This window comes from Chamaea fasciata, unplaced genomic scaffold, assembly GCF_029207755.1.
Source record: "Chamaea fasciata isolate MVZ Bird 193981 ecotype frontalis unplaced genomic scaffold, bChaFas1.0.hap1 SCAF_14, whole genome shotgun sequence".
NCBI lineage: Eukaryota > Metazoa > Chordata > Aves > Passeriformes > Sylviidae > Chamaea > Chamaea fasciata.
In genome coordinates this window covers 7,367,600-7,384,509 of record NW_027094099.1, presented here as the reverse complement: position 1 = coordinate 7,384,509, position 16,910 = coordinate 7,367,600, and the positions used below count along the sequence as shown (strand labels likewise).

General features: G+C 41.1%; 1 protein-coding gene across 2 annotated transcripts in view; it reads right to left on the bottom strand.

Moving 5' to 3' along the window:
• Nucleotides 1-11,143: 11,143 nt before the first annotated feature.
• The window catches only part of NEDD4 (NEDD4 E3 ubiquitin protein ligase), a 49,427-nt gene continuing 43,660 nt past the window's right edge, over nt 11,144-16,910 (bottom strand). For both annotated transcript variants that reach the window (XM_066195996.1, XM_066195995.1), the window contains 6 exons: nt 16,807-16,867; nt 16,170-16,229; nt 15,969-16,076; nt 15,270-15,366; nt 13,028-13,100; nt 11,144-12,950 (listed from right to left, as the gene is read on the bottom strand). In XM_066195996.1, coding sequence (XP_066052093.1) covers nt 12,848-12,950; nt 13,028-13,100; nt 15,270-15,366; nt 15,969-16,076; nt 16,170-16,229; nt 16,807-16,867 — 502 coding nt within the window. In that variant the 3' untranslated portion in view covers nt 11,144-12,847. The remainder of the gene's footprint in view (nt 12,951-13,027; nt 13,101-15,269; nt 15,367-15,968; nt 16,077-16,169; nt 16,230-16,806; nt 16,868-16,910) is intronic.

Genomic DNA, 16,910 nt, shown 5'->3' with positions numbered 1-16,910 from the left:
AGATACGCAGCCGATGAACACAATTATCTACTTGGCCAACCATTTCAGAAGCATTATCTTGAGAAAGACAGAAAGGCAGTTCAGGAGTACAAGATCTTGCCGCCAACATAAACAAAGCCATGCCTACTTTGCTGCAAGGCAGCAATTTTTCTTCTGTCACTAACACAGACTTTTTTACTTGACTCGAGCTGTGTTTTTGGTTATCCAAACTTCCCCAGTTTTTGTGGTTCTTTTCAGACCCATAGAAACTCTTTTCTATGTAAGAGGTCTCTTTGAAGTGCTATCAACAGCTGGAACAACAGCATGCTGTCGAGGTTGCTGTCTGTAAATAACCTACCTTATGCAGCATTTCAGCCCCAGGCCTGGCCAGACTGATCTATATGCTTTCTGGAAAGAAAGATTTCAAAAATCAGATTGACTTGAATAGATCTGACTCAATGTTTTGCTCCATGGGCAGCTGGCAGTGCATCCAGGACTGCTAAACTGAGCGAGGGCTATAAAATCCAGAATTTTGGTACTATTATGAACCAAAGAGAAGGATTTTCCAAACATGAACGAAATCTCATGATTGTGGTACTTATATGCTTTGTCTAAAGTGTTACCAACATCTCTAGAAAGTGAAGCCAGGAGTCTTTCCTGGGATGGAATGTAGCAGCCTCAGGAAAAGGAAAGAAGCTGAAAATTCACTAACTGGACCTTCCCAAGGTGAACTCTGTATTTATGAGATCACTGCAGCCACAAACCCAGGATGGAGAATGCAGATTCTTTCCACATTAGAATAAGATTTTTCTGATGTTAGAACATTTATGTCTCCTTCAGCTTAAACCAGAAACAGTCCTGTTTGGTCTGTGGTCAGTTCTGCACTGAGCATTTCACCCCTATCTGAGAAAATGAATAGCAGCATGTTAGGTCTTTCATCCCTGTGGTCTGGAAAAAGCTGTCACAGCAGCATGGATGGTGTTTGGCATGGCCACAAATGGCCTGAGCTGGGTTCCCACATGTGCTGCATCCCTCCTGATCTAACAAGTTCAGAAAAGGGAAAGTGGTTTTGCCCACATGGTCTTTTCTCTTGTTTTGGCTTCATATGGCTGTGCTCTAACGCCATAATGTCATGGAACAGAAAAGGAGGGGAATGAACACCTCTGGGTGGGAAACAAGAGAAGTGGGGAGAGAGTTATTTACAGCAGTTTAAAATGTCCCCATTGGAATATGTGCCATCACTATCCTCAATTAGCTGCAGTCCATAAGATGTGGTAGTGGGGTCCCGGAGCCCAAATCCTTTTTCAAATGGATGTATAATCATTATCCTGGTCCCCCACAGGCTCAGCCCTTCCCAGCTACCAGTGCCAGGTCCCAGATCATCCTCCAGCTGTGCTGGTAGGAGCTGCTGGGCGTCACTGCTGGTGTGGAGGAAGCTGGAGCTCCAGGCACCGCAGAGCACCAGCAGCACCGGCAGCTGAATGTGGCTGTAGCAGTACAGGAGCTGCAGCCCAGGACAGGCTGGGAGCCGTGGTAATTGCCAGAAACCCATTAACTGCAGGGGAATTACAGCAATTTGCACCAGCCAGCTCTGCCTTCACACGGAGTCCCCAAAGCTCAGCTAAGGGGCTGCCACGACGCTGCACTCCTGGCAGGGTGTCATTAACTCTTCTTCTCAGGATAGCCCCTTTTGTCCTTACAGTTCTTGCTCCGAGTGTTTTTGATCTGGTGTCACTGTAAGCATGTTTAGACACTTTCTTGTTTCTCATGCCAATCTTCTGACCCAATTACAACTGTATTCCTGGATTTTAAGTATGTTACACTAACTCTATTAAGACCCACCATAAAAATGTTTACTTTTGGCACATTTGATCACTTAGTGGTTTCTTGTTTCATTCTAAACCTGTGTACAGTTACCATTTCCTTCTCAGAGGAGATTCACTCCATCCATGAAGATGGGCAAGCACACTTTGGACTGAGCCCTTGGGACGCTAACGAACTTTATCTCCAGGGAGCCTTCCTGTGCAGGAAAAGCACACCCTTGACAAAGGGATTTTAACACAGATCTCATCACATCTCGTCATAAAACAACAACTCCAAAGTGAAAGCAATAAAATCATTTGCTATATTAGCATTTTTTCCCCTTCCAGCCATCTTCCAATGTTTCACTGGCCCAAATCAGTGGTGTACCTTTGCCAGGTTGTTTCACAGTGCCCCAGAGGCAGCATCCAGATGTTTACCCCACCCTTGAAGGCTCATCACACCAGAATGAAGAGGAACCCTGCCATGAATTTCAGCAGGAGATAGATGACACCCCAACATCCTCTCCCCAGCTGATGGAGGTAACCACAGGCAGTTCGGAAGAGCAACCTCACAGGGATCTGGCAAAGTGCATTCCCTTGCTCTCCCATGCCCATTTGCTGCTACTGAAAGGTGTGAAAAATACCTATATATTTTCAGTCAGTCAGTCTGCTCTTTCCTAGATGCAAGCCACTAGATCTCGTTGGTACCGTTCACAAACCACACAGCTACAGAGAAAGGGACATACCTGATGCCAGGTGCACTCTTGCCCTCACATACAATGGAAAGACTTTATGGTGTGAGGTTTGGAGTTATTGCAGCTCCAAGCTCTCTCTTCTGGCCTTCATGCCACAGCTGATGCTCCTCTGCTTCAGTGAATTTCTCTGAACATATAACCTGTCAGAAAATTCTTTCTGTTTTTCAGTAGAGCTCATTTTCTCCTGGTTAATCTCCCTAGCCTGGCTCTTAGGTGTAGAAACACCAAGGGTTGCAACATGGAGCAGAAGGTATGGCAATAGCATGGGACAGCAGCTCAGATCAGCCAAACCACCATGAACATTTCCCAGGCCAGGGAGCCTGCACACTTCTGCCATGCCACCTTGGGCTCCCAAACAAGGAGCTAAGCACCATTTACTTCCTCTGAGCTCAGGGATGCTCAGCACTCCTGGAAGGAAAGTCCTCACCATTCAACTGGCATGGGACCAAAGTGACAGCAGACCGGCAGCAGCAGCTGGAATTTGCACTCTGAAGCACACAGAGTATTTTCATAAAGGGTTTGTGCATACATAGAAATCACGAGGCACAGGAATAGCCAGCAAGTGGAGACTCCCGTTTTATGGGAGCTGTCCCATAAAATGCATTTGCAATGTAAACATTTTTTAATTGGCTCAGTATAGTCCCTTCCCAGTATGGAAACCCTTTCCCCAGTATGGAAACAAACAAAATCCTGGAAATTCTGCAGTACTGTACTCTGATGTTATCTTCCATAAATCAAAGTGTTTAGGCACTTTGGGTCGATACAATAAGTATCAGACCAAGAATAACTAAACAGAAAGAAAATATCTCCTAGGTTACCCTTTTCTATGTTTGAATCTATAAAGGAATCTCTCAGAGGCAGCTTTTTGTTAGTCTGTCATGCTTATCATGATAACCCACTGTTCTGCAGCTATTTTTTTTAGCAACAGGCATGAAATATGGTCTCCTTTCATCCCTATTTAAGTTACCTTCATTCTGCTGTTACAACAGGAAACAGGCAAATAATTTCTTCCTCTTTTCCTCTATATGTTTGCAATGATAAAACAAATATTAGAAATTAAATAAATGAAAAACAAAGCAAGTCAGAGGCTAGCTAGCAATTGAACATACTGCTGAATATACCGTGCCACAGATACCTATTTATTTGTGCTGTGAAAGATTGCCTTTCCTTTGTCTTTGCATTCTCAGCATGTTAACAATGTGGTCTCTCCTCTTATCTACAATTTATCCCAAGGAACTATTAAAAAGAAGGATTGGAGGAGGCTTCCTGCTGCTCTTGTCCCATTTCATCTCACAGAGACATAAGGAATTGCTGGTCAGGGAGAGGCCACTTGGCCAAAGCAGGCTGTGCCCCATCGGTTTATCTCGGGGCTGCCAGCGCTGCTCCCTCCAGCGCACTGCCCTGTCACGGGAGAGCGATCGCCTCTCAGGAGTGTGAAGATAAACAGATTTGAAGCCTTCAAGGCATGTTCCCAGCACCTCCTCCCCCTCACACGCACACAGAGGGTCGGCCTGCAAATGCCCCGGTGCACAAGGCGGCTTTGGGGATGGAGACTGAGATGTTTTTGAAGGGCCACACGGAGCTGTGACTTGCATGAAAATGGCTTTACCAAGAATTCAGGCTGACCCGCTAAAGGCAACACCCCGGTGCAAGGAGCGAGCTAAGGGGGGTGAACCGAGGGGAGCCAAAAGCTGGGCATAGCAGGGGTGATTTCTTTTGATGCCCAAATTGCTGCCTCCATCAGCTGCAGTTGCTGGGATTTTATCTCAGCTGGGCTGCAGGAGTCACCTGGGGGCCTGTGGGGATCTGCCCTATTTAAAGGCTCTGGAAGAACTCTACCCAGTGCTGGACAGGATAAGAAGGCAGGAGACACAGCTGGATCACAGTGTCCTGCACGGCCCAAGGGACTGTGGGGAAACAAAGCAGCCCACCCCAATTCCTCCTTCCCCTGCACTGGTATTAACCTGGCTTAGGTCTCCACCTGGTCTCCGCCAAGGCACAGCAGAGCAGGAGGAGATCAGAAGCTTTGCTGGAAACACATCCCCAGGTGCCCTCAGTTTAATGCAATTCAGCACTTGCCAACCCAGCACAGGCACTGCCAGTTGCAAAGAGGTTGTGTGGCCAAGCAAGGAATCAAGAGAACTAATACTGATGGAAATAACTTGGGGGGCAAATCACAACTTTTTGTTTTGCTGGAATTAATTCCCTGGTTCAATTTAGTGTGTGGCAAACACAGGTATGACTGCATAACACATCAGGAGAGCAACCAGCAGTTAAAGCTGCTCACAGTATAACTCTGCTGCTATCCAGCTATCTGTGCTGCTAACCATTAGTCCAGGATTACGTTTGCTAAATGCTAAATAACATATTGCTGTCATTTGTGTCCAGATACCTCTGTAAGATCACAGTGGCCCGATACTGGCACATGCTGGAACTTGTATTGTTTAAATAATATACATATGAAATATATACCAAAATGTTCATGCCAAGTAACTAGGGGGAAGAAGTATGTGTGCCATGTGTAGGGCAGTTATGACAGGTTAGGGAGTTAAATTGGCCTAATGTGCTCAACTGAGGACCAGGCCACTGCAAGTCACTGGGTGGAAGCCCCATCTGGAGTGGCTGGGGCCAGTCCACCCAGCCTCAGCAAGCTGCAGCACCCAAAACATGATGCCTAACCAGAGCAAACCTTCAACATACAGACATACAGACAGCAACCCTCCAAATCCTGCCAGGTTTTCAAGCTCCTGCTGGCTTCAGGAGGAGCCTGCCCTGCTAAAACCTCCAGCGCAGGACACCCCCAGTCACATCCTGGAGCCCGCTCCCCACCACGGCCCAGCCCTGCAGCAGCTGCAGCCCCACACCAACTAATTGAGCTGCTTCAATTAGATTCAGCATGATCAGGATTAATTTCTTTCTCCAGTGAGAGATCAACTGATCCAGCCTGCTTGCACCTTAAGAGTCAATTAAATAGCTGGACCTTTTCCAGTGCAGAAAAGCATTTACATGACCAAAATGTTGTTCGTTTTTCAAATACAGGTCTATGTAAGCAAGCAGAATTTCAACTTCACCTCTTATCTTTAAAAAACTGTAGATGTTTATATAAATGAAAATCTGATCTGAGAAAGGCTTACAGTCAGATTCCAAATTCTCAGTGGAGAATAGCAAAATTAATTAATCTGCAAAATAATGTATTTTAGCTACATGTTAATAGAGTTCAATTATATTATATTGGTTGAAGCAGCACCTCACATTTTGATTGGTAACCTTTAACTATACTAAGAAAAGCACTTGTAACAATCTGATAAAGCACAGAGAATTACTTTTTACAAATCTGTGAAATAATTATTCTGTGAGTCTTCAGCACAGGATGCCTATAACTACTGGACTGATACCTAAAATAGGAATGAACAGCGTCTCAGTCCCCTGGGTTTGGGCCCATTTCTGTAGGTTTACATAGAAAGGCAGGCATTTATTTAAAACTCTGCATTACAGCAAGCAATAGTGCATAAACAACTAATCAGGAATAAATCTATTAAGGATGGACAAATAATTGCTGGGCAGCAATACATGGAATGGGTGGGGCTCATAACTCCATCAAACATTTTCTGAAACTGAATTTATCATGTAATTATCATAACTAGAAAATAATGTGTTGTAGCTGTTCACATTAATCACAGCTTCAGCTAGAGAGTAATTTCTAGTATCTTCTATAGAGAAATTCCTTTACTTGGGTAAAGGAAGAAAGCAGATTTTCCAGACAAAGGGATGGCATGGCATGGCCTGGCCAGGGTAACCTCCATTAAAGTGGCATAGTTTGTCATATCTGACAACCCACTGAAGAAAGTTATCACTAGTTAAGGGCCTGACCCTGCATTCCTTAAGTAGACAAAAATCCCTTTGAAGTCAATGAAGCATCCTGCTCAGATAACTATATCAGGATTTGGCAATTAATGAAAACTTCTAATTTCTTAAGTACATTATAAAAGGTTTTCCCCGAAAAATAACTATTACATGTTACTCACAGCAACTCCTTCACAGTGTGGGTTTGCTTCCAGCAGCTCTTGCAGCATAGGAACTGTTTTTCACTAACTAAGAATTACCAAAAGTCAAAACTACATTGTTTTCTATTGGCATTGATCTGCCTTTAAATGTTCTTCTCTAGCTGATGTCTAGTTGAAGGTTTTGACAGCTTAGCATTCAAAAGGTCAGTAAGCAGTCCTCAGGGCAATTTGATTTAAACCTTTAGCATTTTGCATACTCCCAAGCAGCAGTCATTGAAGGAGGTGTATTCACAGCCTCTAAAAGGTCATATTTCCCAGCCCTCAAAACAAAACCCCAATCAGAAATATTTCAGCTTGTAGAAAATAACAGAAAAGCTAACAGACAATTATGAAAACATTTGCCATTAAATTAAACTCAAAATGGGTTAAGAAAAACAAATTGTAATGTATGTTTTCAGACTGTGGTGTATTTCAACGGGAAGTTTTACATTCTGTTACATTTGGGAAGGAAGGTTGCCTTATCTGTCTTTCCTCAAGAGGCAGGCTCACTTACTTAATGTCTGTTTAGGTTTTCCAAGCTGCTTGGCCTCCCCCCTCCCCAAAATCCCAAGCCTCTCTCTGGGATGAGAACCTGAAACCTACAATGCAAAATTTGTTTGAAGTCTCATTAAGCAAGAAACCTCAAATTAAGGACAGCTCAGCAAAACAAAACATTTTTCTACACAATCACGTGGACATAAACGAAGCATTACATGGAAGTTCTCCCTCATTATCCCCTTTGTGAGTTGTTTGTATTCTGATTAGCATGCTAATGATATATGTTCCACAGAGAAAAAGCAATTAAGTCTCCACTTCAAAGAAAAATGATTTAGTATAAGAGCACCAAAGCTTGCGCTTGCATCTCCTACTGATTCTGTGATGCTGCAGAGCAAAATGGCAGCTGTTAAACGCTTAATTCCCATTTATAACCATGGAAGATGGTAGGTGTGGGTTGTCTTTTAAATGTATAGACATTTCAAAAACATCCTTCTATGCCCCCAGAGGTATGGGTGGTGGTCAGACTGCAGATAAATTAGTTCCTTTCAGTTCACATCATAAGAACTGCAGTGAGTCTTTTAATAGTTGACTAAAAAGGGGAGATTTTAAAATAAACTGCCTGATAAAAAGCAGAATTTCATAGAAAAATAATATCATAAGACCCTATGTGAAGAACTCAAGCACCACAACAAATGAATTAATGAGAAACAGAAAGGAAAACATACATAGACAGCATGAAAAATGAGAAAGAGGAGTCTGGTCTCCTAATGACAGATATTATTTTTGACCACACAAGAAATTAGTAAAATGAAGAAAATATTTAAAAGTACACATATTCAGTTTTAAGTATTTCATATGTTTTAGCATGTTACCATTGCCACGATGCAATTCTCACCGTAGGGGATTGATGAGTATTTGGTAAGTAATATTGAAATTGCACTGAAAAAAGTGCAAGAGGAAAAAAAAAAGAAGGAAATCTGTGCTGATCCAGGACGTGTTCCATGTTGTCAGTATGCCAGAGGCAGCTGTGGATTTCAAGGACACGTGTGCAGATTTTTGTAAAGCTGTCATCAATTAGTGAAATAGCACCAAACTGTGCTATGGATCTACAGAACAAATCAAATGTCAAGGCACTAGATAGCTTACAAAATTGCTACAAAGTATGCATGGAATAGTGAGGTTAGAGAGATAAACAAGATAAAGAAGGAAGATTACTAGTTTACACTCATGTTTTTTGCCCAGGTTTGATGCATTAGTCCTAGTCTATAATAATAATAACAATAATAATAACAATAACAATAATAATAACAACTTGATATGCTACAGATGTGATTTTTAATAATAATTAAAAAGAATTTAAGTCATGTGTCCTTCAAACTGCATAAGTGAAGACTCAGTGGCACTTTCTATAGAAATTATTGGTTTTAACTTCCTTTTAACAAACAGCTCTACCTCATGATGAAGCCAGAATGCTGAAGCATCACCTGCACCACCTTGAGAAGTGAGACTTGATACAAGTAACACCTACCTTAAAAACCTGTCTGTTGAAAGAAACTAATTTTGAAGGGAAAAACCCACAGCACCCACTGCCACAAACCTCCAAGTGAGTGTTGAATGTGTCTCATTCATGCCTAAAGTCTCATTTCCCTACCACCAGACTGCAGACCAGTTACACAGACACAACCTTCAGAGTAAAGGACAAATTCTAGTTTCCACTGCAAGTCTTTGCTGAGATTAATCTATATATTTACCTTTTTTGGGCTAAATAAATTTGCTTCTTCAAAAGCATCATAACTCTTTATTCAGAAATACCCTTTACTATATAACTGTAATAATTAACAGACAAATAAACACCACCAGCACCCTTATTAAACATGTAACAGGAATAGTTTGACTTCCCAGGGAAGTTTAGCCCCTGAAAAGTTTCCTGGAGATTTCACACCATCCTAACACATCTAACCCCTGCACCAGCAGCCCAGGTCCCTGCTGTGCCCCATCACCCACAGTGCCCAGGGGCCTGGCCCAGACATCTCCAGTGCCCAGGGTGGCCCCACAGCCACTCCCAGCCCAGCCAAGAGTCCAAATCCCAGGCAGAGCCTCCACTGGAGTCTCCATGTTCTATACAGGATCATCTGCAATCAGTACTGGCTGCAGAAGCCACAACTAACAGGAGGAAACTGTTTTGTTCACAGCTCTCCAGCTTGGAGCAGCCCAGAAAACTGCAACCACAAACTCCCCTGAATTTTCAGTGCGGTGTTTTTAAAGCTGAGGAAAGCAAAACTATTCATGTTGCAGTCATCCTCTCCCTCCTGTTGTGATCCATCCCCTGCCCTGGAACATACATTATTCTCAAGATCTTTCTCATCTCTCAGTCTCTTCATAGATCAGTGTTTCTTAACCAGATCTGCACAAAATCTCTTACGAAACATCAACCCTATATCCATTTTTTCGCCTTACCTACCTTAGGAATTTTTCTTCCTTACCCCTTATCTGGCACCCGCATCTGGGTGTTAAGAGCAATGAAATCAGTGGGACGGAGCTGGTTGTTGGCTCACAAGGAAGCAGCTGTAAACCTCTCCTCTGCAATGTCACAGTTAGAAGCCTGCAGCTGACATGCTGAACTGTGTTTCTGGTGAAGAAAACTGGTGTTCATAGGAGTGTGTCTGGAGTTTCCCCCTCTCTCTGTGTATGTGCTTCAGGGAATATAGAGGTTGATGTGCAGAAAACACAAGTACAAAGGGACATGCAGAGCACCTCCCTGCTTGCCCCAGACTGCACCCCTTGTTTGGCTGTTCATGACCCCCAACAGAAGCCTCCCAGGTTGCTTCCCCTTGCACTCCCCTACCCACAGATGTGAGGGAATTTAGTCTCTCCTAAGAGCCAGGGTTTATAATTCTAGAATTCCTTGAGAAGCTACAAAAACCACCCTGCTCCCTTCCTCATGACAAACAGCAGCCTAGGGCAAGTCCTGACCAGGATGTTCCCTCAAGGGTCTGCACCAGCCTTTTGCCCTTCCAGTCCTCCCTCCATCCAGCAATACGAGCCATGTCGTTTACTCCTCCCTGGCTTTTCCCTGCCTGCCTCTGTGCTCAGGCACACAAGGCAGGGCCCCTTCAGCCTGTGGCATCCTCCACAAAGGCTCCCTCACTCCTCACCCTGCCCCAGTTGACCAAAGGTTGGAGTACCTCTCCTGTAAGGAAAGGATGAGAGAATTGGGACTGTTCTGGAAAAGAGAAGGCTTCAAGGAGACCTAATTGTGGCCTTCCAATACCTAAAGGGAACTTACAGGATAGATGGGGCAAAGCATGTAGTGACAGAACAGGGGGGAACAGGTTCAAATTAAAAGAGAGTAGGTTTAGATTAGGTATCTAAATCTCTACCCCATCTTTACTGTGAGGATGGTGAAGCACTGGCAGAGGTGGCCCAGAGAAGCTGTGGCTGCCCCATCCCTGGAGGTGTTCATGGCAAGGTTGGCTGGGCTTTGACCAGCCCAGTCTAGTGGAAGGTGTCCCTGCCAATGGCAGGGGGTTGGAACTGAATGATCTTCAAGGTCCCCTTCCCACCTAGGCCATTCTATGTCGCTCAGCACCACCAACCCCTCCTTTACTTAAGCACAAGCTGCCATCAGCACTCCCCCACAAACCTAGTTTCGAGCCCAGAGAAAGGACCTGCTGCTGGGCACTCCCTGCTGCTGGTGCAGGGTTTCAGGGCCCCTCTCCCACTCCCCACCCAGCTGTGCACCTGCTGGGAAGGTTCCCAGAGCAGGGAGGAGCCTGGCCCTGTCTCACCTGGTGAGGGGCCTTCCCTCAGCGTCTCCAGGCTGCCCACGCACTGAAGGCTGACAGTGACCTAGAGCTGCTATAAAAACACAATGCACATTTTTGCAAGGCTGCACATCTCAGGAGCAGAACACCAGGTGACAGCACTGCTGCATCTTCACAGCTCTGCAAAAGTAGCTGCATGTTGTGGTGGAACTACTGCCACGGCCTACCTAGGAGTATAAAAATTACTCAGTTCTTGCTATTTCAGGATTCCTGATTTGCACTTCAAAGAACTGTATCACAACTTATTAGAATAAACTTTTATTTATGCTCTCAGGATCCTTATTTTATACTTTAAAGTATGCAACAAAACCTGCTACATTCAAATCTATACAGATTTACTGATATATCATCCACATTTTACAAAACTGCATATAGATTTGGGAAATTTGTATAAGTTACCTTTATTTACATGTAATACTCTCAGTCCTAATGACCTAGTCAAAGGATAAAACAAAGTGGGATTTTAAATATCCCTTAAGACCCATTAACATTTGTTACATAATTTACATATCTTCAGAGAGAGATGTGCTACACTTCCTTCTTGCATATTAATAAAGACTGTGACTAAACAGAAATTTGCTGGCCAAAGCTAGGTACTGTCATTTCCTCAGATCATACTGGTAATAAAATGTTAAAATTTGAGCAAGCCAGGTATACAAACTGATTTTTTCTTTCAGAACCAACTTTGCTAATCATTTTAACCAGCACTTGCTCAAAAAAAGTGTTAACATTAATACAAAAAATACCCACATTTACAAAAGAAATCAAACAAATATTTATATATGACAAGTTGATCTACAATAAATTGCACATTGTTGGTTATGACTTTGGTTATACTGTATTAACAAATTTGGTTTCTAGACTAACACTGGAGAAAAAAATATAAAAATGCAGCTGTAGAAACTAGCAACCTGTAAACATATCACAGAACCAAATTCTGCACCTGATCACATGTGCATAACCTCCATGCAGTTCAGAGGAGTTTGCACATAACAGACTGCTGAATTTGGCCCAGAAAACCCTGTAAACATGTTCTTTTATTGTTATGTAGTGCAATACTGCAAGAATGGATAATAAAGGCCTCTAACTATCAGTAACTAAATACTGAGTGATATTCATACAAATTTCACTTTAAGATTGATTTGTTGCAAAAGGCTGAATTGAAAATATTATCATTCAACTACAAATTTATCAAAAAAAGTGATGAACACTCAAACCAACATCAGTATACAAATTCAAACAAAAAATGGATATAATTTCTCATTAAAACTCAGAATTATGCTGCTTGTCTGTTTTGTATAAAAATCTTGGGTTTGTTACACTGTTTTAGCAAAAGCAAGTTAGAAACATAAGTCTAAGAACTGTGTCAGCAAGTCAGTGTTCTGCAAACAAATGTTTTCCAATGTTTTATCTAATATGCTGAATTATAAGGTGCTTTGGGCAGATCTGTTGCAAAGAGCCTGAAGCAGCACAGATTATGATATTGTAATACATGAAGGTTTTTTTTTTTTTTTTTTTTTGTTTGTTTGGCTGGGTATTTTTAAAAACAGTTTAACAATTTCAGTTGTTCCTCTTAAAGCAGCAAATCAAATTTAAATCCTCTGCAAAGATTTCTTCACAGCTTTACTTCAGTAGTTTACTGCAGGACAGTCTCAAATATTGTACAAGAGGCAACTGCTAAAAACATTTTAGGTTTCGACTTACTTGGCACTGGCTGATCCAATGTGTATATTGCATGTATCACCAAATACACAAAACTATGGAAATGACAAAATACATCTTCAAAAGTTAGTGATTTTTAATACTTAGTTATTGTACACATGATACTATGAAGATTCAATAGCCATGTGACTAAATACAATGGTAGTCCCTGGAAAATTCAAATTTCTTTGTAAACCCTTAAAATGAAATTGCAGCACTGGACCAACATAATTTCTGTCTGTGTCTTAATCAACCCCATCAAAACCCTGAGTATTTTCAATTGCTAGAAGAAGTTTATCCCATAAATCTTCAAACGAGTCATATGGAGGCAAATCCAATCGATTAAAGCTGAAAAACAGATGAAAACTCTTAAGTATTTTATCACTTTTACTAGAGGTCATAATTTATCTGAATTAAATACTCACCAGGTATGAGCTCTTGGCAGTTTTTCAGGGGTACCCCACTGTTCAACTGTGAACAACTGTGGTCCATTTGAACCTGAAGAGAAGAACACATCAATTTTCACCCTATTATGGAATGCTTTTATAATCAGAGATTCAAATTATGACATATTTGGGGGTTTTGTAATCCAGTTCTGACATTAGAAGGAGCTACCTATATGAATAAAATACAGACTATAGAGAGTAATAGTCAATAATCCCAATCCACCTGTATTTTTATTATTTCTTGCTATAACTCAGTTTCAAGAGACTTCTACACCTTCAGCTCATAAGCCTAAGACCTAAATGTATTTGCATAGTAGCTGGCATTGAAGTTTTCTGGACAAGACAATTTTATATTGTTATGAATTTTGCATGTATAAACGTATACATGTTTATGACCACATGCCAAGTTTTATAACTTGGTAGAAAGTAGTCGATGTTCACATTTACAAATGCAACAACAACGTGGAGTAACTGAGAACTTTTGAAAACGTGGCAATCGTGTACTGCCAGGATGTTCTTTTGCATCTGAGAGAACATTTTTGGCTTGCAAGGGCAGCCCCAGCTCCCTCTATCCTTCAACAACAGTCTTACAGCATCTCATCTCTCAAAGTTTCTTTGACTTCTCAGTTCTCACCAAGTAGACGCAAAGAGTGTTTTATAACCATTCCCTTAAGCTGGGAGAAGACTGTGCAGTTGGAAAAAAAGAAAGACAAAGAATTCACTATCTCATCAGAGAATGTCTGTTCTGTGTCCCAGTGTTCCAGCACGGGTGGGGCTGAGCACTGGCGTTTGAGGAGCAGAAACGCCCGGCTGTGCCACAAGAGGGAGATCTCTGCTAGGGCTGCAGAGCGGGCGTGGGAAGGGAACAGCCCGGCAGCAGCAAAGCGCCACGGCCCAGCACAAAACACTGAAAAACCACATACAGCTCTTACAACACAAGGTACGGGAAATAGAATTGTTCCTGGGGTTTGGTAAGGATGGCATGCTGGCCACAGTAAAACTGAAATAACTGTAAGAGCAACAAACAAAGCACTGTGCAAGACAACTGCTAGTTGAATTTTTCATTAATGAGTGAGTAAATACAACAACAGAAGGCTGCCCAAGCATATTCTAACCCCTGGGCAGAAGGAAGCCAAGAACTTCCCTCCCTGTATCAATTCTTAGTTCTGTCTCTAGTCGTGTTCTTAGACAAATAAGCAAAGCTCCTGAGGAAGCAGAATTCCGACTGGGCTCCCCTGTGATGGGCACGTACTGTACCAGCAAGGCTCGGGTGCAGCAGCAGACACATGGCTAAGCCTGCTGAGCACACTGTTCTTCCCACTGGAACTCACAATTCATTTACTGATGGAACAACAGAAAAAAAAAATAAACCAAGTATTTACGATGAAAATTAAGACATGGAGAAATGGGAACACATGATAGGTGGTTTTGTTCACAATCCTTTTGTTTTATAAACAAATTAATGTCTTGTTTATAAAAAAGGAAATGTTTAATCAAAGAGGCAAGTTAGGCTATTCAGTCATTTGCACAGCATCTCAAGCACTTTTAGCCTTAATAAAGTAGTCTAGCAGAAAACATAATAGCTGATGGCAGCTGAGAACAGACTTTCCCTAAGCCAAGCGTCCCCACCCATTGTGGGCTGCTCTATCTGCTTGCCCTCAGTGGCTTTTCTGGCTTTGCTATTGAAATTTGCTCCCTGCTGTCCTCTGCTTGTTTCAGTCTCAGTGTTGTAGCTTCAGTACTTTATGTTTAACTCGTGTCATTTCAGTGGTCCCCTTTGGAGTATATCCTTACAAACAACTGCATCTGTACAACCGTGGCTTATGAGCAGATAAAAGCAGTTGTGGAACTGAAGTTAACTGCTGATGCCAGCATGTCTTTGTAATCAGATCTTGGATAACTGGGAATTTTCTTCAAGCTCAATCATGTGTTAAACAGGGATTTTTGCAGCTCTTGAGAACTTTAAAAATCCACATTCATTTGAGAACTCCTATACATTTAAAAACTTCCAAAACTAGAATTAAAACAAAGTATTTATAGAACATGGGAAACGTGATATAAGTGACTCTTCTCTAACTTTGTTTCATGTAACTGCCAGTACTTACTAAATTTTAAAACAAAATTTGAAAAATAATTTGACAATGTCTGAAGTCAAAGATCAGGACAATGCTGGTATCGGGTTCTTTGTTACTTAATTGTGAAGATAATCTGAAGTACTCACCATACAGCTCAGCAAACCCATTCATGGGAACACGTGATGTGCCAGTAACAAACTGAAGTAATCTTATTCTCTTTTCAGAGTCCATCATTAAGACTGCCTATGTATGATAATGATCACAATTAAAGATTTATTTTTAAATTCAAGTTTTAAGCTAGTAGACTTATGCAACATAGTATCTACCTCTAAATCATTATCTATGAGATATATATATATATATATGCATTTTTTAAGTGACACACAGCCTACTTCTCTACCTATTGCTTAAAGCTATGAAGTCAACAATTTTGAATGGCACTGTAACGAGAGTATGGTTACTGGCTTAGCAGGCTGTTAAAATGCTTCCCTTGAAGATTTGGCCCCCTACTTTCTTTGAAGTTTCTTGATGTTATGAACTAGAAGCCAAATTCTTGTAATTTATTAAACAGAAGAGTTTACCACCTCTTTAGTGTAACCATGCCAGGAAAACCTACACAAATATTTTTAACCCCAGAGAGACAGGGATCTTTTTTAAAAGGCAAGCATCAGTATTACATTTACATTCTTAACATGCATCTCATAGTTAGTTTTCTTACTTTCTCAGGAATTTTAATGGTCAAATAATATTTACCTAACCTTCTAATGAATGAAACTATAAACTAGCAGAAAGGCAGCAGCTTTTGAAAACATTTTCAATAAGAAAATTTTAGAACTTCATCATACCTTCCAGAACCACTGTATTACTTGATGGTTTATGTTGTAGCCATTTTTGTATTTTGTGTGTAGTTTCCAATCAGCCACGTCCACATCTCCCAATCCACACATTAATAACTACACAGATAAAGAAAAACAAACAACACCAAAGTTAGAGTCAGTAAACTAAAGTTTCAACATAATTTGTTTTCTTTTCCATGATACACCTACCTCTAGCTCATTTTCATCAAAAATTTTAATCAGATCCTGTGGTATTAGTTCAAAAAAGCCCTAAAAAAGATGAGGGAAATTTGTAAAAATCAAGGCAACATTATTTTAGCATTTTTAGTCACAGAGAAGGACATTTAGGGGCTTTAGCAAACACAACCAAAGTAATATATCAAATACAGATGTTTGGACACAAGTAGTCCCCAGTTTTGTTACAGTACTTTTAATGGATTTCTCACAACTTTTCTGTGCAACACTGAGTGATGAGTATGGAAATCTGAATATCATCTATGTAATACAATTTGTACAAAAAATGGTAAATTGCCTAGTTTAAATCAAACTAATTTAATTAAATTAAGTTTAATTTCTGCAGTGGTCATTAAATAGCTTGCTCCACAGCTAAAGCTGTCAGTCAGGACTGAGAAATAAGCAAATTTTTCAAGGTGAATTAAACACCTCAGTAAAAACATACCAAAATATTTTTAGCTCTGATATAATTCAAAGTTGACACTACAAACAGTACCCTGCCTTTTTTTATGCTTTTAACAAAACTATTAGAGGGTTTTCAGAGTGTTCAAAAAACCTTTATATCAGATGCAACAAACTCTTAGAAGAATTTATTTTGTAATTAAAACTATACCTCTTTAAAGGCTGTCATTTGTTTCTGTACTCGGCTCACAAATCTCCACTGAATTACAAGACTGAAAAGAAAAAAAAAAACAAACAAAACCACATTTAAAATAA